The following is a 26,437-nucleotide window of genomic DNA, read 5'->3' as shown; positions in this document are numbered from 1 at the left end:
TTGCCGATTCCTATACTTTGAAAATGACGTGATCGGACCCGATCGATCGGGACATCTTTACTTTTAACCAATGTGGTTCCTACTAAAACAAGCAGCACCTGACTGCAATCTACTAATTATACTTATAAAACACCAGATTGGTGAAAAGGGGTGGTCTTGTTTTGTTGGAGTGAACTCCTCCACCCACTGCGGCCCTATGAAGAATAGTTTGGAGACCACTGTGTTAGAATATGATCAGGAAGCGGAGCATGAGATTCCTCCCTACGAGTATTTCTTTTTCCCCCAAAGCAATTTAGCACCCCTCCATTAGATGATGCCCTAGGCAACCGCCTAGCTTGCCTATGCTCATGACTGGCCCTGCCAGTGGTAGAATTTGGTAGCAACTGGTTGGTTTCCCTTTTTTTAAACAGTGACACCTTTTTAAAAAGATGTATCGATTCTTGGCAGGAGCATAAGATACAAAGTATCACAATATATCACCATTCTGATATTTCGTTACACCCCTACTATAAGCAAACTTTAGTTTTGATGACTTGTCTAAGCAAAAGCAACGCATAGAACCATCTTGAAAACTTAAATCTGAATGAAGTTATTTTTCCCCATGGCCAAAATTCCACTAACTCAGTCCACCCCTCCTCATGCAGCTTCCTCATTCGTCTGGGCTGCGCAGGCTGCTTGGATTACTTCACAGCACAGGGTCTAAGCAACATCTACCAGATTGAGAACTATAACATGGAGGTGAGCCCTCAGTCGTCAATCGCAGGCGAGTGGAGCCCCGCCTAACGCTCCCCTGTGTCATGACCACTAGGACCTGTCGCGGCTCAAGATCCCCGCCGAGTACCAGCACGCCATTTGGAAAGGCATTCTGGAGCATCGGCAGGCTATGGACTTCTCCCCCCCACCCCACATCGTACGCACCACCAGCGGGGCATCCGCAGTCAGCTCGTCCGAGGCACGCGGCGAACGCGTCATCGATGCCGTGCGCTTCACCCTGCGCCAGACCATTTCCTTCCCGCAGCGCGACGACTGGTCCGACTTCTCCTTCGATCTGGATTCGCGCCGCAACAAGCAGCAGCGCATCAAGGAGGAAGGAGAGTAGAAGCGGAACAATCCCAAACGCCCGGAACATTTCCCATTTTTCTTTTTAAGAGACGTGCACTTATTTTTTTATCCTGTGGCACGCTTCTGATTTCTTGAGAGCACTTAAGAAATGTTAAAAGTGTTTTTAAAAAATGCATTTCCAAGTCCTGATTGTACATTTCAAATACTTTCTCCCTATATTTAGCCGGTATGGCGCCACCTATAGGCGCCAAGTGTTGTTGTACAGGAAAAGGAGCATCATTTCAATTTCAAGTGTTACCCATTCCTACTGTATGTTGTATTTGGTTGCGGATTTTTATGTGGAATTCATGTATGTACATGTTGTATAGTTTTTTTCTTGGACATGAGGAAATAAAAAGTTTGAAATTGAGAAAAAATATATAGCAGCATTTTCCTAGTTTTTGTACAATTTTTTCACTGTAAATATGTTGAGGCTATTTTGATATAAATCAAAAATAAATATCCAACTTTCTTGACTACTTTTGTGTTTTGTCTCATTTAGAACTCTAGTGCTGCAACGATTAATCAATTAACTCAAGCAATTCGATTACAAAAAAGCTGCATCGAGGATTTGTTTAGTTTGAGTAACGTTGTAATGGTTTGTTTTCAAAGTGTTGCATTTAGTTTTATTGATTTGAGTGGATACAACAGTGAATATGCCGTAACTGGTCTAACATTGCTTAATTCAGCTGCTCCTTGTTAAGACCAACATAAGGTATGTTGTTTGAGCTAAAATGTTTATGCATTTATTTAGTTTAGAAGTATATTTAGCCATTTTTTTGTGATAATGTGTTTGAACGATTTGTTAAGAGCTTTGGAAAAAAAAAACGTTAGCATTTTATAGCATTTAAGCTAGCGGACTTTAGCTATGCAAGCTAGCCAATTCTTCTTATGCTGTACATAGATCCTATTATTATTTTTTTTTTTTTATAACATATGAGGCCAAGCTCAGGTATTTTAATCTAGTTTTAAATGCATTTATTTCTCTTGTAAAATGAGAGAGCAATTCTGCATAGTTTGAAGAAACACTCAGAAATTTTATTTTGTATTCACATTAAATGCTCTAAGTGCAATGTTTCCAAAATAATGTTTTTGCAGGCATAAACACTTTTACATCTCCTAAAATTTATTTTGCAACACATTAAATGGTTGTAATCTGATTATTCGAACTAATTGATAGATCAATCGATTACCTAAATAATCGATAGTTGCAGCCCTAGAATACTATCTATATTTGATGTCATCTGAAAAAAAAATTGAGATTAAAAATAGCATATTTTCTTATTACTTGTACAATCTTAGCTAAGAACAACACAGCGATTGTAATATCAATACAAGATTATGTCCATAAATATGTATAATGTTGTGTACCGATATTACAGATATTTTCAGAATTGTACAAGGCTTAGTCGTACTGTGCTTCATTCTTTCCATGACATTTTGGTTGGATTAGACTTACTTTTATACATATTTGAATAGATTAGTTTATTTAACATTCTTACAACTGGATGATTGGAAAGTATTTTAAAATATTTAATTTAAATATCCGGCGGGAGGCCCCGGGGACGACCCAGGACACGCTGGAGAGACTACGTCTCTCGGCTGGCCTGGGAACGCCTTGGGATCCCGCCGGAGGAGCTGGTTGAAGTGGCTGGGGAGAGGGAAGTCTGGGCTTCCCTGTTAAAGCTGCTGCCCCCGCGACCCGACCCCGGAACAAGCGGAAGATAATGGATGGATGGATGGAATTTAAATTAGTGCTGCAACGATTAATCAATTGAATATTCGATTAGAAAAAAATATTCAAATTAAATTTTGTTGCTTCGAGTATTCGTTTAATTAAAGTGGCGTTGTAATGTTGTATTTTGAAAGTATTTACATTGTTTTTCTTGATTAGGGTGGATACACTGCCCTCTGGTCTGCCTCATTTCACATGGCTGAATCCAACTGCTCCCTGTTAAGACCAACGTAAACTTAAGTTTTTGTTTGGATTAAAGTTTTTTAATGTATTCGTAATTTACTTTATAGGTATATTTAGTCGTTTATTGTGGGAATATGAGTCTGAACCATTTGTTTAGAGCAATGTAAAAAAAAAAACATTAGCATTGTATAGCATTTAAGCTACCGGACTTTTGCTACATAAGTTAGCCAATTGTTCTTTTGTTGTACATAGATCCTCATTTATTTTTTATACCGTTTGAGGCTCATCTCAGGTATTTTAATTTTTCAAGTTCCTTATCCGATTACTCGATTATTCAACTAACTAGTTCAACGATTAATCGACTACTAAAATAATCAATAGCTGCAGCCCTAGTTTAAATATAGGTAGTGACAGGGCCAGTGCATTATGGCTAGGCTCATAAAATTAGAGCAAAAAGAATGCTGTATTAGCTATTAGTGGGATAAAAAAAAAGGACTATTTTCATGTCAAAAATGTCTTGAAACGATTCATTAACTATCAAAATAGTTGCCAATTTATCGCGGCAACACTATTTGGAAGACTAATGGATCTCCGGATAAAAACATAACAAATGTGGCCCTGAGTTATTAATTAGTAGTGTTAGATGATGCAGGTGTACCTCACAAAGTGTCGAGTGAGCATCAATTAAATTCAGACAAACTAAAGCAAGAAAAAACAAAAAACTTTTCAGAAAAAATGATGACTCATTGTTGTTGATTTTTATTCTCTCATAATCCAACCAATGGCAAGGGAATTCATAAACGTGCCCACAAACCATGATTCTTCCTTTTTCTCAAAAGCTATTTACACATTTCCAATCCAAAGGTTGGCGCAGGCATACAAGATACAAGTCCGTGAATATATAAACAGGTCTACTCTACCTCCGTGACCTCCACTTCCATGGTCTGAATGGCTTCGGGCGCTTCTTCCAGCTTGACGCCCGTAATGGCCTGCTGCGCCAGCACGTAGTTGACCACCTGCATGATTCCCTGGTCGGACAACGTAGCCATCGAGCCGTCCGCGGCCGCCTCCGCTGCCTGCACGGCTTGCACCGCCTCCACCGTCTCCTCGGTAATCAGCACAGTCTCGATCTCTTCGGCTGCGCAGGGAGTCTCCGGCGGCCGCAGCTCGGGCGGCAGGTCGGCCGTCAGGATGCTGACGGCGTGCTCCACCTGCGTGCCCTGGTTGTGGAACTGCAGAGTGTCCTTCTCCAACATGATCTTACCCGGCAGGCTGTCGGCGTGGTACTTGGTCATATGCTTGCGCAGCGTGCGGGCGTCGATGTGAGCCTCCTGGCAGTTGGGGCACACGTAGGGGCGCTCGCCCGTGTGCGTGCGCACGTGGCGCTTCAGTGAGCGCGCGTCTGCCCAAGCCACGCCGCACGTCACGCACTCGAACGGCTTCACACCTGAAAAAAAAAATCCAAAACAATAAAAACGCTTGTTCCAAGATGTCTAAATTTACTGCGTCGACTTGTGTTTAGTGTTACCCTGATGGTTGTTGATGTGTCTCCTGTACTCTCGCAGTTGCGTGAACTTCCTGCCGCAGTCCTCGCACTCTCTCTCCAGGTTCTGCTTGACGCGACCTTTCTTGCCGTGCGTGGCCTTCTTCACGTGGCGCCTGAACAGGGCCTTCTCGAAAAACTCCTTGCCGCACACGTTGCACCTGAACGAGGAGTCCGCGAGAGTTCAGGGGGTAATTTCCTGAGCATTTTTAATCTCTACCTGTTGAATTTAGGGCATTCCTGGGTCACTTCCTGTTCTTTTTGGGGCAATTCAAATGCTAGCAAAAGTGTATCGCAAGTAGATGGCGTCAACGGCTGCCAATGAGTTCATTTTAGGGCAGTCATTTGAATGCTCGTATTAGTTTATCACTAGTAGACACTGTAAATGGCAGCCAATCAGTTAATTTTTGGGTATTTCGGGTAACTTCCTGCTAAAGGTGTGTCACTTAGGCTACGTTCATACTACAGGTCTTAATGCACGAAATCCGATTTTTTCGTGTTTTTCCGACTTGAGTGAGGCATTAACTTGACGGTCTGAACGTGACAAGTCGCATAGAACTGGACCATTTCAAATCCGATCTGGGTCACTTTCGTATGTGGTTCAAATCCGATCTGGGCCACATTTTTCCAAACTGTCGCGGCGGTCTGTACTGTCCAGTCTCTCAAATCGGAATTCATGCAGCAATTACGTCATCAAAAAGCGAGAGAGACGCTACGGTAGCTGTGCAGCTGTGCTTTATTAGCGCCTAGCTTGCCTTGAACACGGCTTTTTAGGAAGGGTCGGACTTGACAACAGTCATAAAAAAAATAAAAATGGGTTGAGGATAAGTCTGAGAAGGATCGGTTTTCTGTCTGCTCCATATAAGCAATATTTTAACATTGCTTACACGGCCGAGAGTCGGGGCAAACTGCCCGTATGTGTGTGTGACATGCACGGACAGTGCGTGCATGCTATCGATCCATATACTTTGAATATAAGCCTAAACTGGGATTAGTTATGTCTGTTATTTGTGTCCTCTTTTTAAAAAGCAAAATATGATATCCATGGAATGACGGATGACAGCCAGCATCATTTGTTTGGTCATTTGTTTTGATGCTTCTGCGCATGAGGGTCATCTTGCTCAGCGCATGTCAGACTGCGAATTAGTGCGCATGCGTAATACTTGAATGGTCTCAATGGACAAAGGCAGTCTGAACGGGCACGCCAAAAAAACAGATATGACAAAAAATCGGATTCGTGCATTAAGACCTGTAGTATGAACATAGCCTTATTGTTCATTATGTGCCATGCTGTTCAAATTAAATCCATTCTAATTGATTTGGGGGAATTCCGGGTCGCTTCCTGTTGTTTTGGAGGCAATTCGAACACTGAGTTTATCACTAGTAAGCTTCCAATCCATTTCAAGTGAGAGGGTGGCGTTGGATCAACAAACTCCCACTTCAAATGGATTGGACGTCTAGCGCAGTCAATGGCAGCCAATAAGTTAAGCAGTGTCTGACCAAGCCAAGCCAAGCACATTCAAGTAGACCTGTGTCGATTACCGGTTTCAAAGTACAGTCCCTGACAAAAGACTTATCGCTTATCCATTTTGTAGAAACAATTGCTATTAACCTGACTTTAAATTACCGTATTTTTCGGACTATAAGTCGCAGTTTTTTCATAGTTTGGCTGGGGGTGCGATTTATACTCAGGAGCGACTTAAGTGTGAAATTATTAACACATTATTATATCATTTCAGATGTTACTTTGGTATTTTGGAGTGACACTGATGGTTTGGTAAACTTGTTAGCATGTTCTTTATCCTATTATCTGAATAACTCTTAATAGCTATGTTACGTTAACATACCAGCCATTTTCACATTTTGTTGTTCATACAGCATGTAACATCATCATACTGTACACTTATTCAGCATGTTGTTCTATATTGTATTTTTATTCTAAATTGCCTTTCAAGATGAAATATTTGTTCTATGTGCTGGATTTTATCAAGTAAATTTCCCCCCAAAATGCGACTTATACTCCAGTGCAACTTATATGTTTTTTTCCTCTTCATTGGGCATTTTATGACTGGTGCGACTTATAGTCCGAAAAATATGGTATTCAATTGGTTTCAGAAATGGCTCATGTGAAAGCTAAGACAATCCCAAATGATGTTGAATGTACAAAAATATATTTGTTTCACTGAAAAAAAGATTTATGATTTAATAAAGACATAAAGGTCAAATTTTGGCAAGACAAAAGTTTTGTCGCCTACAGAAAGTAGTGTGAAAAATGAAGAAAAAATGTATTTCAAACACAAAAACATATTACATAACATAAGCAAATTAATTAGTGGTGCTGTTAGATCCAAATTTAATGTTTTGTATGACTTCAATGGGCTTTGGCAAGGATTCATCCAATTTATTGATGAAGCCATCAGGAACATCAAAGAAAGCAGTCTTGCATGACTCCCAGTGTTCATCAACATTCTTGGGTTTCGTCTTCCATGCTTCCTCTATCATCCTACCCCAGTCATGTTCAATGATTTTCATGTCTGGTGACTGGGCTGGCCAGTCCTGGAGGATCTTGATCTTCTTTGCCTTGAGGAACTTTGAGGTAGAGATTGAAGTATGCGATGGAGCACCATCCTGCTGCAGAATTAGTCCCTTTTTATTGTTAGGAATGTAAGAGGCAGCTAAGATTTGTTGATATTTCAGACTATTTAAGTTGCCTTCCACCCTGCAGATCTCTCGCACACCCCCATACTGGATGTAACCCCAGACCATGATTTTGGTAATGGTGTAACCACCAAACTTCACTGTTTTCTGAGTGAATCTCGGATCCATGCAGGCTCCAGTAGGTCTCCTTCAATATTTGTGACGACTGTGGTGTAATTCAATGGAAGATTCATCTGAAAAATCCACCTTTTGCCACTTTTCCAGCCTCCATCCTTTTGACAGGCTGTGGGCCTTGGCAAATGCCACACGGTTTTTTCATTGTCTGCACCCTGGCAGATAAATAGTCTGAAATATCATCAAATCTTAGCTACCTCTTACATTCCTAACCATAAAAAGGGACAAATTCTGCAGCAGGATGGTGCTCCATCGCGTACTTCAATCTCTACCTCAAAGTTCCTCAAGGCAAAGAAGATCAAGATCCTCCAGGACTGGCCAGCCCAGTCACCACACATGAACATCATTGAGCATGTCTGGGGTAGGATGAAAGAGGAAGCATGGAAGACGAAACCCAAGAATGTTGATGAACTCTGGGAGGCATGCAAGACTGCTTTCTTTGATGTTCCTGATGACTTCATCAATAAATTGTATGAATCCATGCCGAAGTCCATGAAAGTCATACAAAATATTAAATTTGGATCTCACAACACCACTGCTTAATTCACTTATGTTATGTAACATGTTTTTGTATTTGAAGTACATGTTTTCTTCAATTTTCACACCTCCAACATGATTTCACATTTACGTGACCATCATCCGCCACTTGACACAAAAGTTAATGTAAGTAAATGCGTTTCCCACCAGCTATGAGAAGTTCACTCATGCGTGTTTAGTGTGTTTAAAAAATATACTATAACGTAAGCTAGTTAACGAGGCAGAAAACGCGGCTAGTTAGCATGCCAAGACGGCTAACTAGTTTCCTCTCTACCCTTAGCCTACTTTTGTAAAGTCTTCCGTAGCGCTGCAATGATTACTCGATTAACTCCAGTAATTCGATTAGGAAAAAGATTCGAATTCAATTTTGCTGCTTCGAGAGTTCGTTTAATTAAAGTCGCGTTGTAATGGTTTGTTTTGAAATGTTTGCATTTAGTTTAATGGATTTGGGTTGATACACTGCCCTTTAGTGGCAAAGGTGAATATGACATAACTTATTTCACATGGCTGAATTCAGCTGCTCGCTGTTAAGATCAACATAAGGTTAGTTTTCGTTTGAACTAATGTTTTTTTTTAAATGCATTCCTAATTTAGTTTATAGGTATATTTTGCCATTTTTTGTAGGAATATGTGTTTGAACCATTTGTTAAGAGCATTGTAGTAAAAAAAAAAAAGTTGGCATTTTATTGCAATACCGTGATACCGTGAAACCGCAGTATTTTTGCTTAAGGTTATCATACCGTCAAAATCTCATACCGCCACATGTCTAGTCTATAAGTTATATTTATTTCAATTATATTTAAAATATTTGTAATTTTGTTAATAAAACAATATATTAATGTTCCAATTTGCAAATATGTTCTGAAAAATAAAAAAATCCTGTTCAATGGAAAAAAAGCTTTTTTTCCCCAACCCATACATCTCAAAGTAATACATTTTAGAGCTGTAATTGCAATACCATGATACTGTGATATTTTGGTTTAACCCTTAAATACCTGCAACATGAAGCAATTATCAGAGAATCCCAAAATTTGAAAAATAAGGTCCTAATGAAACCTTTTTTTCAAATTTGTAAAACGAAAGGTCAAAATGAGTATGTGTAATAAGCGCTCTGATATCTATAACCCTTGCTAAATCCTGTTTGTTTTTCTCATTAAACCGGCAGATGCATGAGTTGACTTGCATCCATCATTTTTTTTTTCAAAAAGAATTGTCAAAATTCTGAATTAGTCTCAAAATCATGAAATTTTAGGTTTATCAAATGTGATATGTTTGGCAATAAAGGGTTAAGAATCTCATTCCGGCACATGCCTAGCCCTTAGTCAAAACTTTTTAGACTTTTTTTATCATTCAACTGAACAGCGAAAAGCTCAAAACTGATGGCTGTGAATGAAATTTGAAAGTGGACCTTCGTGTACACGAGACTCACTTGAAAGGCTCGGCGACGCTGTGCGACTTGACGTGCGAGTACCAGTCTTTCTTCCAGCTGTAGCACTTTCCGCACACCTGACACTGAAAGGGCTTGAGGCCCATGTGCTTGTTCATGTGCTGCTGCAGATCTTTGGCCTCGTAGAAGCTCTTGTCGCAGCTGCGGACCGAGCCACAGCAACGGTTTTAAGGCTGAACGCTGTTGCGTTAAAGGTACGACGGTGTTACTCACTGAGAACATGCGAACGCGCGCACGTCCGGCTTGGGTCGGTGCTTCTTCAGGTGTTTGCTCAAGGCCGACGCCCGGTGGAACGTGGCTCCGCACGTGTTGCAAAGATACTTGGATTCGCCGGTGTGTAGACTGGTGTGCTCCTCCATGCTGCGTTTACTGACAAATGACTTGTGGCAGTATTGACACTGGAACTGTTTGGTGACATCGTGCAGTGCGCGGTGCATTTTGAGGCCGTGCTTGTGGGCGAAGGTCTTGCCGCAAACTTTGCAGGAGTGCGGCCGAACGCCCGTGTGGTGCAGCATGTGGATGCGCAGGGAGTACAGCTTCGGAAGCGTCTTGCCGCAGATGTCGCACACGAACTCGCGCTTAGCGGACAGCCACGGTGGGTCGCGGCCGGCCGTGGAGGAGGAAGACTGGGACGCCGACTTGGGGACCGGCCCGCGCTGGCCGCTCTGCTGCTTGTGGCGGGCCAGGTGAGCGCGCAGGGAGGCGGCGTACTGGAACTCTTTGCTGCACAGCTGTAAAGCACACAATCATATTCAAGGGTTCCTACAGGTTTCTACAAGTGACATTTAAAGATTTCTTAAAACAGAATTCCGTGCCAACTCCGTGGCTAAATGGTTCTGCTGAATAGTGCCAAATTTCAATTGGGGAAAGAAAAAAAAAATCAATCACTGGAATCAATCTCTGAAAAAATTGTGAGGGGATGCTTTGCTCTGCTGGTTGGTTAACTCCCTCGGCTCACTTCCTGTTGATTATGGGTAAACATCTGTTAATTTTACATTATATTTACATGTCACTTCCAGGGTTTCCCCTACATATTTATTATTGTGGCGCACCGCCACACCAAAATAAAAGCCGCCACGCCGTGCAAAACAGATGTTTAAAAAAACAAAAACAAATTCTAAGGCAGTTTCAGCGGCAACCTATTCATTGTGTATTGTGTCAACAAATCTTAGCTGCCTCATACATTCCTAACCATAAAAAGGGACTAATTCTGCAGCAGGATGGTGCTTTATCGCATACTTCAATCTCTACCTCAAAGTTGCTCAAGGCAAAGAAGATCAAGATCCTTCAGGACTGGCCAGCTCAGTCACCAGAAATGAACATCATTATGCATGTCTGGGGTAGGATGAAAGAGGAAGCATGGAAGCCGAAACCCAAGAATGTTGATGAACTCTGGGAGGCATGCAAAACTGCTTTCTTTGATGTTCCTGATGACTTCATCAATAAATTGTATGAATCCTTGCTGAAGCCCATGGAAGTCATACAAAATATTAAATTTGGATCTCACAGGACCACTACTTAATTCGCTTATGTTATGTAAAATATTTTTGTATTTGACGTACATTTTTTGTTCCATTTTCACGCTACTTGCTGTAAGCGACGTAACTTTTCTCTTGCCAAAATTTGACCTTTATTTCTTTGTTAAATAATAAATCTTTTTTCAATTAAACAAATATATTTTTGTACATTCAACATCATTTGGGAGGGTCTTAGCTTTCATATGAGCCATTTCTGAAACCATTGAATATTTAAAAGTCAGGTTATTAGCAATTGTTTCTACAAAAATGGATAAGCAACAAGACTTTTGTCAGGGACTGTATAGGCATGTTTCCATTGTTCCGGCTGGATCATTAGGTGATTGGAAATAAATCGGCTGCTTTAATTAATAAATAATGGCAAATATACCTTGCTTAAAAGTACGAAGTATCCACAAAGTAAGAAAAAAGAAATCCTGAAAGGTAGGGGGGGAAAGATGCATCGAAAATTGTTAACACCGTTAATACAGTGAAGATAATCGTTCAATAATCGAATCGTAGCACACTGAATCGTAATCGAAACGACACGTGTGGTGCCTTAGATGGCACACCCCTAATATCATGGCTGCTCAGGTCGCCTCTCTTAACGCGTGCCCGCCGTCTGAACTCATATAACCGGATCAGCGCCAGGGGAGAAGCAGCAACAGCAGCATAATAACTGGAAGTAGGACCTGACGCCGTCAGGAATTGCAGGACAGCGGCGACGCTGCTGGAGGAGGAAGGGATCCTGACATGGCAAGAACTAGGTACGGTTTACGTGACCAAAACAAAAAACGACTGGACGCAGACGAGCGGACGGACTCCGTGCGTGAAGTTGAAATTGCATAAGTCGGGTACGTCGTAACCCGGGGACTACCTGTATTTTGGGACATTTATTGGCCACTTACTGTTGATTTTGGGTCAACTTTTGTTAATTTTGGGGCATTTACAGGTCACTTCCTGTTGATTTTGGTACATTTACGGATTATTTCCTGTTTATTTTGGGTCTACTGATGTCATTTTGGGACATTTATGAGTCACTTTCTGTTGATTTTGGGGCATTTACAGGCCACTTCCTCTTGATTTTGGGGCATTTACGTGCCATTTATTTTACAGTTAAAATCACTTTATAAAACATTAGCAATTATTATATTATTTTGTTAATGACTAATCATCATTGTAATTCTTTATACTATTTTCTAAAATCATGCTTACAAATAAAAATGAATACAAAGTTGACAAAAAAACGAATGAAATCAAAATGAATAAAAACAGAAAGCACACTGATTGCAGGCCCAAGTAGTATTTTTTCAGTTTCTTAGTACCGTATTGGCCCGAAAATAAGACGGCTCTGATTATGAGACGACCCCCTCTTTTTCAAGACAAGTTTGAAAAAATACTTTTTGAACACCAAATTAATTTTTATACAGAAAATAATTACAGTACATCTGAAACAAATTATATATTATAACAATATATTTGAGAGAAAAAGCATGTAATTTTGCCTCATTCAAATCTTAATATCTGAACATTTAAATATGTAAACTAAAGTGCAATCACATTCGTAAATGAATGGCTCCTGGTTTTTGAAATGTAAATAAACCAATCTATTGTGGTAAAACAACAAAATTGCAATAACTGCATTAACCGTCAAAGTCCAACTGTGACTGTAGTCTTGAAACAAATCTGAATAAGGAAAAACATTGCAATAAAATAATGCAAACTGGTTAAACTTGAGAGTAGCTAAGATCTGTCATGACAGAACATTACTCCTCAAGTTCAGCATTCGCTTCAATGATATCTGGTGCCATCTAGCGTCGTGAATGGGTATGACGTGTAGGCTGCGAATATAAGACGACCCCCACTTTTTCTGTCTTATTTCAATGCAAAAAACACCGTTTTATATTCGGGCTAATACGGTATTTAACTCATTGCCTGCCACTGACGGTGATAGACATCCAATGTATTTAAACTGGGGGGACTGGCCATGAATGCTCATTTTTCAATGGCAGCCAATGAGTTTATTATGTGTCCTGTTAGGTTTAAAAAAAAAAAAAAAATGTCCATGGGTTAAAGTTTGGAGTCACAAAGTAGGACTTAACTTACACTGCACTTGTATCCGCGACCTTTCTCATGCTTCATGGCGTGCATGATAAGAGCGTAGCGGCGGGGGAAGGATATGCCACACTCGTGGCACGTGTGCTCCCCCTCCGCGTCGCCCTCAGCCGGGGCCTCAGCACCCGCATCAGGGTCGGCCTCCAACAACGTATCGAGTTCGGCAGGCTCCGTTGAGCACACATTTTCACCCTGAGTTGCCTCAGCGCCTTCAGGTTCTTGGTCCGTCACCGACCCCGGTGCTGCTTCTGCCGGGTTTTCCTCTGGCTGCTTGGGAGGCCGCCCTCTCTTGCCGGGCCTCGGACCCACCTGTGTAAATTTTAAAGTAAGTGATTCATGTATTAATCATTAAAAAAATACGGTTATACTCAGTATTTCGTTACGTACCTTTGGTGTGGTAGGTGTGGTGGCAACCTTCCCCTCGTCGTCTTCGTCCAATCCCATGTGAAGGCGGGCGTAACCGCCCTCGATCATGGAGCGCTGCCGCAGTCGGCGTTGGCTGGAGTCGCCAACCGTTTCTTGGTTGGAATCTGCAGCGGACGGTTCCACGTCTTGTGCCTCATCTTCCAATGGCGGCGGTGACACAAACGCCTCGGTCAGGACGTCCTTCTTCACCTTGGCTGGGCGCCCTCGTTTACGTTTCAGGGGTTGCGGAGCAAGAGTTTCGGGGACTGATTCCACCTGGGTAAGTGGCTCGACCGAAGTTTCTTCAGGCTTCTTTTGTTCTGCCTCCATGTTCAAAAGGAAATTCTCCGCTCCGTCTGGCTGTTCGATAGCTAAACAGGCCGACACCACTGCCAGGGATTCTGAAGCGCCCGCTTGCCCACTGTGGGTGACCAAAGTCATAGTTTCCCCTTCTTCGCCCATGAGCGCCGCCTGGTGCGTAATCAGTGTCAGGGTCTCGCCTCCCTCCACCGCCTCGGCCGTGACCGCCACCGGCTGTTCGCTTCCGGCGGGCGCCATGATGGCAAATGACTCCCCCGCTACGGCGAGCCCCGTATGGGTGACTACGGCGCTGCCGTCGCTCTGTATAGTGACCGTGTAGGCGCCTGCCTCGTTAGCGGCCGATACTGCTGTTTGGTCGGCCTCCACGGTGTGGCTATCCCCGCGCTGGTATACCACTAGCTTTTGGTCTTCTACCTGCTTGTGCACCGTCTCGCAAATTTGCAGGACCTCAGGCATCAACAGATGGCGTGCCAGATTGGCGATTTCTGCCATGACGCTGAAGTTGAACGTCAGGGTGGATGTGTAGGCGAAGTCCAGCAGAGGCATGAAGCTGTCTTTGGTGAAACCTAGAGGAGGAGGAGGATTACATTCACGACCAAAAACCTAAAATACAAGTTTTCAAAATGTCGGAGGCACCTAGAGTATACAGCGAAACCCTACAGTAAGTTATTTTGTACCATACAGTGGGGCAAATAAGTATTTAGTCAACCACCAATTGTGCAAGTTCATCTACTTGAAAGGATTAGAGAGGCATGTAATTGTCAACATGGGTAAACCTCAATCATGAGAGACAGAATGTGGGAAAAAAAAAAACAGAAAATCACATTGTTTGATTTTTAAAGATTTCCAATTTACAGTGGAAAATAAGTATTTGGTCACCTACAAACAAGCAAGATTTCTGGCTGTCAAAGAGGTATAGTCCAGTGTGGCTTATTTGTTGATTTATTTGGGTTAATAGGTAACACTTTATTTGACAGCGGCGTCATAAGACCGTCATAATTATGACATGACACTATCATGGGAATTAATGAATGCTTATGACAGTTGTCATTAAGTTTCACTAACTGCATTTATGTCCAGTACCAACTCGGATCTTTTACATCAATTCAAAAGTGTGATCATTTGCCGGGTGACACAAAATCTGTCATAAGCATTCATTAAAGCTCATGGCAGTGCCATCATGTCATAATTATGATGGTCTTATGACAGTCTTACGGTGCCACTGTCAAATAAGGTGTTATCAAATACAATAACTAGCAATTAATGAAACAACTGGAACAGTAACTGAAGAAATAATCAGCACAGAACATGAATTTTGATTCATCTGTTGCGCTGTAATGCATGCTAGGAGGCATGTTGGCCAACAACAGTGTTGACAGCAGGTGGCAGCAGAGGCTGACTGTCTCCCCCAAGGGAGCCGTAAAGCCAAATGAAGCTTCTTGAAGTAATGAAGCTTTGCAGCCAATTGGTTCAAAGCTTTATGGTGGTTCATTTGATCTTATGACAGTCAACAAATAATGTGGTACTGGTTAATATGTTTTGGTGTAAATACCCAGTAAGGTGCGCCTTATAGTCTGAAAATTACGGTATTCATTTTTAAAATGAATCACAATTTTTTCCGTTTTTAAATTAATTATTTTATTTAGAATTTTTTTTTTTTTACTGCACATGGCAAAATACGTATGGCAATGTCCATGTCAATGTGCCATATGTCATTGGCATCGAAACATGAGTATTCACAGCCATTCCTCCAGGTTCACATGGCAGGCAATGAGTTAAGATGTTGCGCTAACAGATGACTACTTAGACTACTCCTGTGCAAATTATCATAAGTCAACCGATATATCGGGCCGATATGCAGTATATCGGCCAGTTAACAAAAAGAATAAGCCGATGAAAAACGATTTTGATCAGGCATCTGTGTGGGCAATTGTGGCCGCCACTGACTGACTGACAGGAAGCTTCAGGCTTGCCTGTTTTGCAAATATTTTAAGATTTGATTTGCATGGGAGCAAATGCAATGTTGCTTCATCCTTTTAAGGTCTTTAATGAGTGACCCTTGCACTCTAAATGTAACTCGTCGCATTAGCGTTAGCATGGCGAGCATCCTCTTATACTCCCACTTGTTTACATCTCATTGTGACGTCCTAGAGGGTTTAATTATTCGGAAATAATGTACAGTTCTTTCTAGAGGTGGGATTCTTTGGGCACCTAACGATTCGATTACGATTTAGAGACTCCGATTCGATTATAAATCGATTATTGATGCTTGATTGTTTTTTTTGGTTTTTTTTAATGTTTTGTATATTTGTTCCAAAATTTTTCAAAAATCCTCTCAGGCTAAATAAACCAAACTACTAGTTTAGTATCAAGTTACCGGTTAAAAACAGTAAGTAAAATACTCAAGTCCCCATTCTGTATCAGCAGCTTTAAACTACATTCAATTAATTTAATGATGTAAGTAACTTGAGTATTGAGTAAGTAACCGGTGTTACCTTTCATGTTTTTTCCCCCATTTTTTTCAAAAAACAAAACAAAACAAAACAAAAACATAGTAGCCTTTGCTATGTTTGGAGGTCATTTAATGTTGTGAATCAACCGTTAAAGTTAAAATTGCGCCCGTTATTCCATAATTTCCCTCATGTCTACTTTCGACATGTGAAAGTTTTAAAACTGTTTCATCATTTAAGTCAAGATTTTGCCGATTTAGGGGTATTTTCGATAAAAAGTAATTAGGTTCGTTACAACAGAGCCTTCTAGAGAAGTCTACTGCTTTAAGATGGCGCCTGTTTACTAGCGCGGGAAAGTCTGTCATTTCACATCTAGTCTAGATATATGTGATATCTACCATAGCCGTATGTTGCCGTATGTTTGTAGCAAATAGCAACTGGGCGCTGTTTGTAGCGCCTGACGGCCGCAGTCAAATATTATTGTTATTATTATTTATTTATTTTATTTTTTACCTAGCGGCATTAGCTGCACATGATGTTTACTCGCGGTCCGATCCTCATTGCGTCCCGAAGACCGCGCTGACTGTGTTTTATTTCCGCTTTACCTGGTATAATTCAATAATCGGAATTTGGATGTTTGTGAATCGTTCTCGAAACTTCTACGGCCGAATCGTGAATAATCTAAGAATCGGAAATTTTGCACGCCTCTAGTTCTTTCTGAGTGTGTATAATCATAAAAAGAAGCCTGTGTTCATTAGTCTTGTAGCACTGGATTAATCCTTTAAGTCTCCGGTCATCATTGTAAATTTGAAACTGTTGAAGCATTTTCTTTCACAGTCAGAACATTTCATAATCTACGTGCTTTAAAAAAAAGTATACCGGCCTCACATCAGCTTACAAAATCGGTTTTGGATATTGGCAATTGGCAAGAATTTTTTAAAATATCGTATCAGCATCGGCATTTGAAAATCCCATGTCAGTCGACCTCTACAATTTATGTTGTTTTCTACTTCATCGTGCATTTTTTGACTGGTGCAACTTATTCTCAGGTTCGACTTGGCAAGAATATGGTAATATCCATATACCGGGCAACCCTAAAAATGACTCAAACACACTCACCAGCAAGGTCGACTACGGCCTCGTGCGTGGTTGCGGCGCCCTTCTCGAAGAAGAGCTCATTGAAGTACTCGCTGCACGCCGCCAACACTGCCTTGTGCGCCCGGTAATCTTCGCCTTCGATCAACAGAGTGATGTCACAGAACTGATTGTTAAGGCGCTGCTGGTTGAGTCTGTCCAGCATCGTCTGGCCGTGCTTGGACAGGAACTGTTGCACCTCGCCGTTGCTGTTCACCTGGAGGAAGAAAAAACAGAACAAAACAAATGCAGCTCAGTAATTTTTAAATATTAAACCAACTGACATGATGACATTTTGTATGGTGAGGTCATAATTACGTAGACAATCCCGTGCTTGTCTCCAGCCTTCGTCGATTTTGATCTATTCCGACGCGAAGTGTCGCCGAAGAATAAAATGTCATCCGCCTCCTCTCCTTCCTCCAATTCATCGTCCTCTTCATCGTAGTCGTCGTCATCATCATCTCTCTTGCGTTTCCTGACCCGGTTGAAAGCACGTCCACCGACTCCGGAGCCATCGTCCGCTCCACGTCGACTTGCGCAGATGGCACATTCGCGGATGTAATCCTTCACGTTATTAAGGATTCCTTAAAATTGATGGTAAATGACAACAACAATTTGTTATATTCTGAAACGACAATGAGAATATACATTCGCTATGTCTTGCGCAGTCAATACAGGGTTTCCCCATTACTTAGTTAAACCCTTTAACACCGAATGTGTCAGCGACTACACGTTTACGCTTATCATCTTTGAAGCCCCGTCACGCTGTAATTATGTCACCCACGTGCAAGTGGTTGGTCTTTTTTGAAAGTGCGTAAGTTTAAGTCCACGCCCGTTTTTTTCCAAGTCAATCGACTACGTAAAACGGAACAAAATGTCAAATGCGTTTTGGAGTTTTATCACCCTCATAAATAAACATTAAAACGCTGCACGCACCATGTGTTTATGTCCATATTTCCATCCTTTCTTGTCCTTTTTCCAAACGGAAAGCACTACGAAAAACTACATATCCCAGGAGACACTTGCCACGTTTACATGGAGCCAAATATTCCAATTACAATCGGAATATTTGTTCAAACCGAATAAATGTGTTCCATATAAACACCTCATTCGGAATGAACAGGCCCAAACCGAATGGAATTTCATTCCGATTCACAGGGGTGGAATATTCCTTTTCCCAAACCGATTAGAAGTAAAATTATATCATGTAAACAGGGAAGCGGAATGGTGTCTGGTTGCGTTCTTTCTGCACATGCTCCGTACTGACGTGGTGACGTCACTTGGTGACGTAAGTAACGTCACTTGCAACATGGCTTCCAAGCACACGCACAGCGCACCCACACAACTTTTTAAATGAACGGCGTATCATTCTGAAGTTTTGTTTCCACTCGAAAAGTTAAAACAGCAGCTGATCTGACGATCGTTCTCCATGTTTTGCAACGTGACGCTTTGTTTTGATTAATCTGCGCATGTCAGACGGCAGTTGTCAAACGTCCTTTCGGAATAAAGGCAGTCACATGTAAACGCTGGATCGGAATAGATGAAGTGACATGTAAACAGATGAAGTGACATGTAAACAGCTGATGTGAAATTTCCATTCGGAATTATTTGAATCGGTATGAATAAAAGTCAGCATGTAAGCGTGGCTACTGTGAGTTCACAAAGGAAGGACGTCATCCGAAAACTTTTAAGATATTGCCAAGCGAGGCGCCATCTAAAGAGAGGGAGGCGAGGTAGCGAACGACGGCCGGTTGGATTGAGCGAGCGACTTTGTGAAACATGCAGGATGTATCAAAAACTAAATTTTGTGCAAGCAGCATTATTTCATCAACTCGAGAAAAGAGGATGGGCCAGATTTGTCGATTTTTTTCAGATGAGTCTGTGACTGAGAAGAGTGATTAACTCATTTGCTCCCAAAACGTGTAAATACATTTTATTTTTAATTGTTTCAGTGTCCCAAAGACGCCCCCCCCCCCCCCCCCAAAAAAGACATCTCTGGGTTCTGATTCAAATGAGCTTCAAAGCACAAAGCTGAAAATCCTTTTTAAAGCAATAAAACTGGCCACAAGAGGGCACCAGCACAATTGGTAAGACCCGGCGGAAGACGACCGAATGGATGCCAGATGGCGGACGACCGAGCAGAACAACAGGTAGGACGCCCGGGATGCCAGGCGCTGGACGACCGAGCAGAACGACAGGGACCACTAGTGCAGCGGACAATGCCTTTGACTCCGTGCTGCTCGCGAGCAGAGCCCGCAGAGACAGAAAATTCATCTTTATGAGACAGACGGCGATGAGGGAAAAGTTTACCTGGCTTTCGCGGCCAGAACAGAGTCATATTTCAGTTACTTATGTGTAAATAAACTGTTACTTTGCTATAAAAAGCTCTACTTGTCTTGTTGTTTAACTTATTTTGTAAAAGGAAAACATTCAGATGTTTGGGATGTAACTAAAGCAAAAAATAGCTGTGTATAAGTGAATGTTTGAAATGTATGCTTTCACAAAAAGCCCAATTTCTCCGTTTTTTTCATCAGAAATTGGAAAATTGCTCAAACTAAGCTATTTTCTAATGCTGATTTCTAAAAAATGGAAAAAGATATGAACTAACTTTCTTTCTGCTGAAAGAAGAGAGTCTTTCTTTTGGTGGGTTATATAGCAATAGAACAGAATTTTCTGTGGGCCTTGCAAAATCAGTCAAAATCCAGTAAAACGGCCGGGAGCGAAGAGCCTTGCTCCGGCGTAAATGGCTGGGAGTGAATGAGTTAATGCTGCAATAATTAATTGATTAACTTGAGCAATTCGATTAGAAAAAAGCTTCAAATCAAATTTTGCTGCTTCGAGTATTCGCTTAATTAGAGTGACGTTATAATGGTTTGTTTTAAAAGTGTTTGCATTTCGTTTCATTGATTTGGGTGGAAACACTGCCCTCTAGTAGCAACAGTGAATATGACATAATTCATTTAACATGGCTGATACCAGCTGCTCCACGTTAAGACCAACATAAGTTTTTCAGTGCATTCGTAATCTAGTTTATAGGTATATTTAGCTGTTTTTTTGTGGGAACATGTGTTTGAACGATTTGTTAAGAGTATTGTATAATAATAAAATAAAAAATAAAAATAAAAAGTTAGCTTTTTGTAGCATTTAAGCTAGCTGACTTTTGCTATGCAAGTTAGCCAATTGTTCTTTTGTTGTACCCTTTTAGGCTAAGCTTTTAATGAATTTAATTCAATTTATTTCTAAATGAAAGTGCAACTTTATGCAAGCATAGTTTGAACAAACATTTGGGAATTTTATTTTGTGTACGCATTTAATGCTCTTTTGAAAGTGCAATCTTTGCAAGCCTTTGTTTTACATCTCCTCAAATTAATTCCACAACGCATTTAATGTTCCTAACATGATTATTCAAACTAGCTGATAGATTAATCGACTACTAAAATAATCTATCGCTGCGGCCCTAAATGTAACAGCAATAAACAAAGGGCAGAAGACAAAATGACATGACACCCCCTGAGAGTGTGAGCTGTGTAACGTAGCCCAGTGTCTTGTTCCACGGTGAAACTGAGTGGCATGCCTGAAGAAATATTTTTGTTCAGTTAGTCGGACTTTTCTCTTATCCCAGACAACAGTTATAGATGGTTTAATAACCTGACATGTTTTGACGAACACTTCCGCCTTCATCAGCGAGTCACTGGTGTTGGTGTGATGCACCTTTATCATCTGATAGATTAAGGCGTGACTCACCTCTCAGATTGACAGGCGAGCCATGCTCTCTGCTGACCATTCACTCTTTCAGGATCCTGGTCCAGAGAGCATGTACGCCCCCTCGTCCCTGCTGATGGTCCTCGGGCCCCGCTTGCTGGTCTCAATGGCCTTCCTGATCCAGCGCTGATGTTTGTTTTCTTCGGTGCGGATGACTCCGGCCTTTTCCCAGTCCACGTTGTGGTTTTCCCTTTTGCAGTGATCAGTGATGGCTGTGTGTTTATGTTGTATTTTTTTCATGACCCCAAGCAATTAAACCACCTACAACTATTGTCTGGGATAAAAGAAAAATTCGACTAGTCTATAGGTGTAGACAAAATGAACTCAATACAACTTTATTTCAATGTTGTTGTTTTTTTCTCCAAATCAAGCTTTTCAATTTGTATATAAATGTGTGTTTCAGAAACTTGATTGTATGTATATTGCTTTGATAGGTGATGGGTGCAATACACAACCTCAGAAAAGATATCCTCCAAACCCTTGTTGTGTTAGATATATAACTGTATGTATGTATGTATGTATGTATGTACAGTGGGTCAAATAAGTATTTAGTCAACCACCAATTGTGCAAGTTCTCCTACTTGAAAAGATTACAGAGGCCTGTAACTGTCAACATGGGTAAACCTCAACCATGAGAGACAAAATGTGGAAAAAAAAAAAAAAAAAGAAAATCACACAGTTTGATTTTTAAATAATTTATTTCCAAACTAGAGTGGAAAATAAGTATTTGGTCACCTACAAACAAGTAATATTTCTGGCTGTCAAAGAGGTCAAATTTCTTCTAACGAGGTCTAACGAGGCTCCACTCATTACATGTATTAATGGCACCTGTTTTAACTCATTATCAGTATAAAAGACACCTGTGCACAACCTCAGTCAGTCACACTCCAAACTCCACTATGGCCAAGACCAAAGAGCTGTCGAAGGACACCAGAGACAAAATTGTAGACCTGCACCAGGCTGAGAAGACTGAATCTGCAACAGGTAAAACGCTTAGTGTAAAGAAATCTACTGTGGGAGCAATTATTAGAAAATGGAAGACATACAAGACCACTGATAATCTCCCTCGATCTGGGGCTCCATGCAAGATCTCACCCCATGGCGTCAAAATGATAAGAACAGTGAGCAAAAATCCCAGAACCACACGGGGGGACCTAGTGAATGATCTACAGAGAGCTGGGACCACAGTAACAAAGGCTACTATCAGTAACACAATGCGCTACCAGGGACTCAAATTCTGCACTGCCAGACGTGTCCCCCTGCTGAAGAAAGTACACGTCCAGGCCTGTCTGGACGTGTACAAAACGTGTTCGCTAGAGAGCATTTGGATGATCCAGAAGAGGACTGGGAGAATGTGCTATGGTCAGATGAAACCAAAATAGAACATTTTGGTAGAAACACAGGTTCTCGTGTTTGAAGGAGGAAGAATACTGAATTGCATCCGAAGAACACCATACCCACTCTGAAGCATTAAGGGGGAAACATCATGCTTTGGGGCTGTTTTTCTGCAAAGGGACCAGGACGACTGATCTGTGTAAAGAAAAGAATGAATGGGGCCATGTATCCAGAGATTTTGAGTGAAAATCTCCTTCCATCAGCAATGACATTGAAGATGAGACGTGGCTGGGTCTTTCAGCATGACAATGATCCCAAACACACAGCCAGGGCAACAAAGGAGTGGCTTCGTAAGAAGCATTTCAAGGTCCTGGAGTGGCCTAGCCAGTCTCCACATCTCAACCCCATAGAAAATCTGTGAAGGGAGTTCAAAGTCTGTGTTGCCAAACAACAGCCCCAAAACATTTCTGCTCTAGAGGAGATCTGCATGGAGGAATGGGCCAAAATACCAGCAACAGTGTGAAAGCTTGTGAAGAGTTACAGAAAGCGTTTGGCCTCAGTTATTGCCAACAAAGGGTACATAACAAAGTATTGAGATGAACTTTTGGTATTGACCAAATACTTATTTTCCACCATGATTTGCAAATAAATTCTTTAAAAATCAAACAATGAGTTTTTCTGTTTTTTTTCTCCCCCACATTCTGTCTCTCATGGTTGAGGTTTACCCATGTTGACAATTACAGGCCTCTAATATTTTCAAGTGGGAAAATTAGTGGTTGACTAAATACTTATTTGCCCTACTGTATGTATGTATAACTTCATATAACCTGTTTTGACCATAGTACATAAAGGACAAAAATGCCTATGACCATACCTGCTGTTGCTGTTGAATTATCAAATATAAAACTATTCAGTCTCATTTTTACTGTTGGATGTTTATCCTAAAAAGTTGAATAAATATTATCACGCTTCAAAACGTTTCGTTGAACATGTTTGGTTGTCAATGGGACATCATTATTACAAATTTTGACAAAAGATTTGTGGATTTTTTTGGGTGGTCTTTTTAGGTCCAAAATGTTTATTATAATTGGTCAGTGAAGAGGAGAACAGTTTGGACATGAATGTTATAGTATAGTGTCCTGAAAAAAGGGACCCAACCAGGCTATTGTGAATAGTCTTTCCTTGAAATTGAAATATTAAGGCAAAATCAAAGGCATGCAAATTCGGACAAAATAGGCTTAATATTCCAAGACATTAAAGAAAAGTTTTTTTGTAACTACGCCTAACACACTTCTTAAAGGTCAAGTCTAGATTTTCCCATTTCTAAAGTCGATTGCCAGCCAGTTGTTATTGTTTTGATTGTTTACGAGGCATGTCCAAACAAATGCAATCACTGTTTTGACCGCAGGATGGCGTTGAAGAGCAAGTGTACATAACAGCGATGGATAACTTGGGATGCAAAACCCTTCCACGTTCTCGCTAATTTAGTCATTTTAAACCGACAACAAAGCTTCCTAGCGCGGCCGCTGTAAGCCTAGACTCCCTTTCTTACCTCTCCACCAATACTTCTGTGAGATACTCTCCCAAGTCAACTGCTGGGTGAGGTGTTCCCCTGCCTCGGTGACGTGCGTCCGCTCGATCAGTTCCTTCCTGCGCTCGTCCCGCAGCACCACCTCCAGCTCAGTGAAAGCGTCCTGGCCCTTCAACCGCCGCTGGTAGAACAGCGTGCCTTCGCGCACCACGTAGCAAGCGGCCGCTTTTCGTATCTTTCGCTTGGTGTTCCCCGGCGTGCCCGGAGCATACGGTTCCCGCTCATCCGTCAGATAGCGAATGATGGCCAAGTAGCTTTCCTCGCACGACATACTGTTCGATGTCCTTTAACGCTTCACCGTTTCAAAGCCGAAAGTCGGCCCCACTTCGAACACGCGTTAGGGAAGTTGATATATTTTTACACGCAATTTTAAAGTTGAAATAAAGGCATGGTGGATATTTTCGAGTGATTTTTGTCAAGGTGGAACGGCTGTTAATCGAACGTTGGGGTAGACGTGCCCGAACAGACAAAATGGCTGCTGCACAACCGGAAGTTACGTGTTTATTGGCGGAAGTGCTCCCAAGGAGGGGGTGGAATACCTGCAAGACGCCACTAGAGGGTACTGTTGTTAAAGTTTTAACCAAATTGTAATAAGGGTATACAGTTCCTGACAAAAGTCTTGTCGCTTATTCATTTTGTAGAAACAATTGCTAATAACCCAGACTTTTAATGATTCATTTGGATTCAGATATGGCTCATATGAAAGCTAAGACCCTCCCAAATGATGTTGAATGTACAAAAATATATTTGTTTCACTGAGAAAAATGTATCATCCAATGAAGACATAAAGGTCAAATTTTTTGCAAGACAAAAGTTTTGTCGCCTACAGAAAGTAGTGTGAAAATGGAACAAAAAATGTACTTCAAATAGAAAAATATGTTACATAACATAAGCGAATTAAGTAGCGGTGCTGTGAGATCCAAATTTAATATTTTGTATGACTACCATGGGCTTCGGCAAGGATTCATACAATTTATTGATTAAGTAATCGGTAACATCAAGGAAAGCAGTCTTGCATGACTCCCAGAGTTCATCAACATTCTTGGGTTTCATCTTCCATGCTTCCTCTTTCATCCTACCCCAGACATGCTCAATGATGTTCATGTCTGGTGACTGGGCTGGTCAGTCCCAGAGGATCGTGATCTTCTTTGCCTTGAGGAACTTTGAGGTAGAGATTGAAGTATGCGATGGAGCACCACTCTGCTGCAGAATTTGTCCCTTTTTATGGTTAGGAATGTAAGAGGCAGCTAAGATTTGTTGATATTTCAGACTATTTATCTCTCAGGGTGCATAAAATTTAAAAAGTGTGGTATTTGCCAAGGCCCACAGCCTGTCCAAAGGATGGACGCTGGAAAAGTGGCAAAAGGTGGATTTTTCAGATGAATCTTCCCTTGAATGACACCACAGTCACCACAAATATTGCTGGAGACCCATTCGAGCCCGCATGGATCTGAGATTCACTCAGAAAACAGTGAAGTTTGTTGGTTACATCATTACCAAAATCATGGTTTGGGGTTAGATCCAGTATGGGGGTGTGCAGGAGATCTGCAGGGTGGAAGGCAATATAAATAAATAAGTTAAGTAAGCTAATTTTTACTCTACTCAAACAACAGAACAAAGTGCATTTTTTTAGTCGGGGGTATTTCATGCTTTTGTTGGTTACTTTTAATGTTAATGTGTTTATAATGGCAAATGAGCACTTACGTTTGCCTTTTTGAAGTTGCGGTTTGTCTCAGCCATTTTCAAAGGGCCAAAAACAGCAAAGAGGGCGTGCTAAACCTCATGATTTGATTTTGAAGGGTAAAGTTTCATCCAATCAGCTCCCAGAAGTGGCAATAGCAACTAAATTCAGTCTATTTATTGGTTTAGACAGCAAACACGTCATGTCCTTCAGCAGCATTCTCAGGTCTGAAGGGGTTAAATCAATATATTTGACAACAATAAAAAAAAATAATGCCAAATATATATTTAGGTGGACGCGACGTTATCATTTTAGTTTTATAAAATTACGGTATGCAATATACAAAATGAATTACTTTTGAGCTTATTAACACAAAATTGGGTCGGAAGTCTATCCTGTCAATGGCACTGAAGCACTTCAAAATTTTATCTTGTAACTCATTGGTTGCCATTGACGTTAAAAGACATCCAATCGGCTGTGAATTTCAATGATTTTATCACTAGTGGACGCCCAATCTATTTGAAGTGGGAGGGTTGCCACATATATCGCTGTCAAAGGCAGCCAGTGATTTAAAAGCGAGTTGTAGCAAGTCGCGCTGACACATGACAAGTTGACTTTGTGTCCTCAATAAATACACATGAGCAGAGCTTAGGTTTACATAAACAAATAGAAATCATAATAAGTCAAGGTAACCCTCTCAAGGGTGCAGAGCCTCACACTCCACCCTTAAACACACTGTGAAAAAGGACTT

At 41.2% G+C, this 26,437-nt stretch overlaps 2 protein-coding genes across 5 annotated transcripts in view; one reads left to right on the top strand and one right to left on the bottom strand.

Moving 5' to 3' along the window:
• The window catches only part of tp63 (tumor protein p63), a 99,557-nt gene extending 97,791 nt beyond the window's left edge, over positions 1–1,766 (top strand). Inside the window, exons 13-14 of one of the 4 annotated variants that reach the window (XM_057841579.1) lie at positions 645–738; positions 809–1,766. In XM_057841579.1, coding sequence (XP_057697562.1) covers positions 645–738; positions 809–1,099 — 385 coding nt within the window. In that variant the 3' untranslated portion in view covers positions 1,100–1,766. The remainder of the gene's footprint in view (positions 1–644; positions 739–808) is intronic. The other 3 variants (XM_057841580.1, XM_057841581.1, XM_057841582.1) reach the window with 3 other exon arrangements.
• Positions 1,767–3,748: 1,982 nt separating this feature from the next.
• On the bottom strand, positions 3,749–24,463 carry zbtb11 (zinc finger and BTB domain containing 11). Its single transcript, XM_057840052.1, has 9 exons — positions 23,967–24,463; positions 17,636–17,901; positions 17,303–17,534; positions 13,395–14,299; positions 12,999–13,316; positions 9,592–10,109; positions 9,361–9,519; positions 4,548–4,723; positions 3,749–4,466 (listed from the first exon to the last, which is right to left on the bottom strand). Exons 1-9 carry the CDS (start codon positions 24,274–24,276, stop codon positions 3,931–3,933), a joined length of 3,420 nt encoding a protein of 1,139 aa, XP_057696035.1. The 5' UTR covers positions 24,277–24,463; the 3' UTR covers positions 3,749–3,930.
• Positions 24,464–26,437: the final 1,974 nt, after the last annotated feature.

Source organism: Corythoichthys intestinalis, chromosome 7 (assembly GCF_030265065.1).
Source record: "Corythoichthys intestinalis isolate RoL2023-P3 chromosome 7, ASM3026506v1, whole genome shotgun sequence".
Lineage (NCBI taxonomy): Eukaryota > Metazoa > Chordata > Actinopteri > Syngnathiformes > Syngnathidae > Corythoichthys > Corythoichthys intestinalis.
This window is presented reverse-complemented; position numbering and strand designations above follow the sequence as displayed.

Bases quoted from the DNA above. Each gene is read 5' to 3' on its own strand.
- zbtb11 (XM_057840052.1), bottom strand. From the start codon at position 24,276: ATGTCGTGCGAGGAAAGCTACTTGGCCATCATTCGCTATCTGACGGAT. The intron at 13,317-13,394 runs GTACGTAACGAA...AAATTTACACAG, and splicing joins CCACACCTACCACACCAAAG to GTGGGTCCGAGGCCCGGCAA. The intron at 4,724-9,360 runs GTGAGTCTCGTG...CTCCTCGTTCAG, and splicing joins AGCGTCGCCGAGCCTTTCAA to GTGCAACGTGTGCGGCAAGG.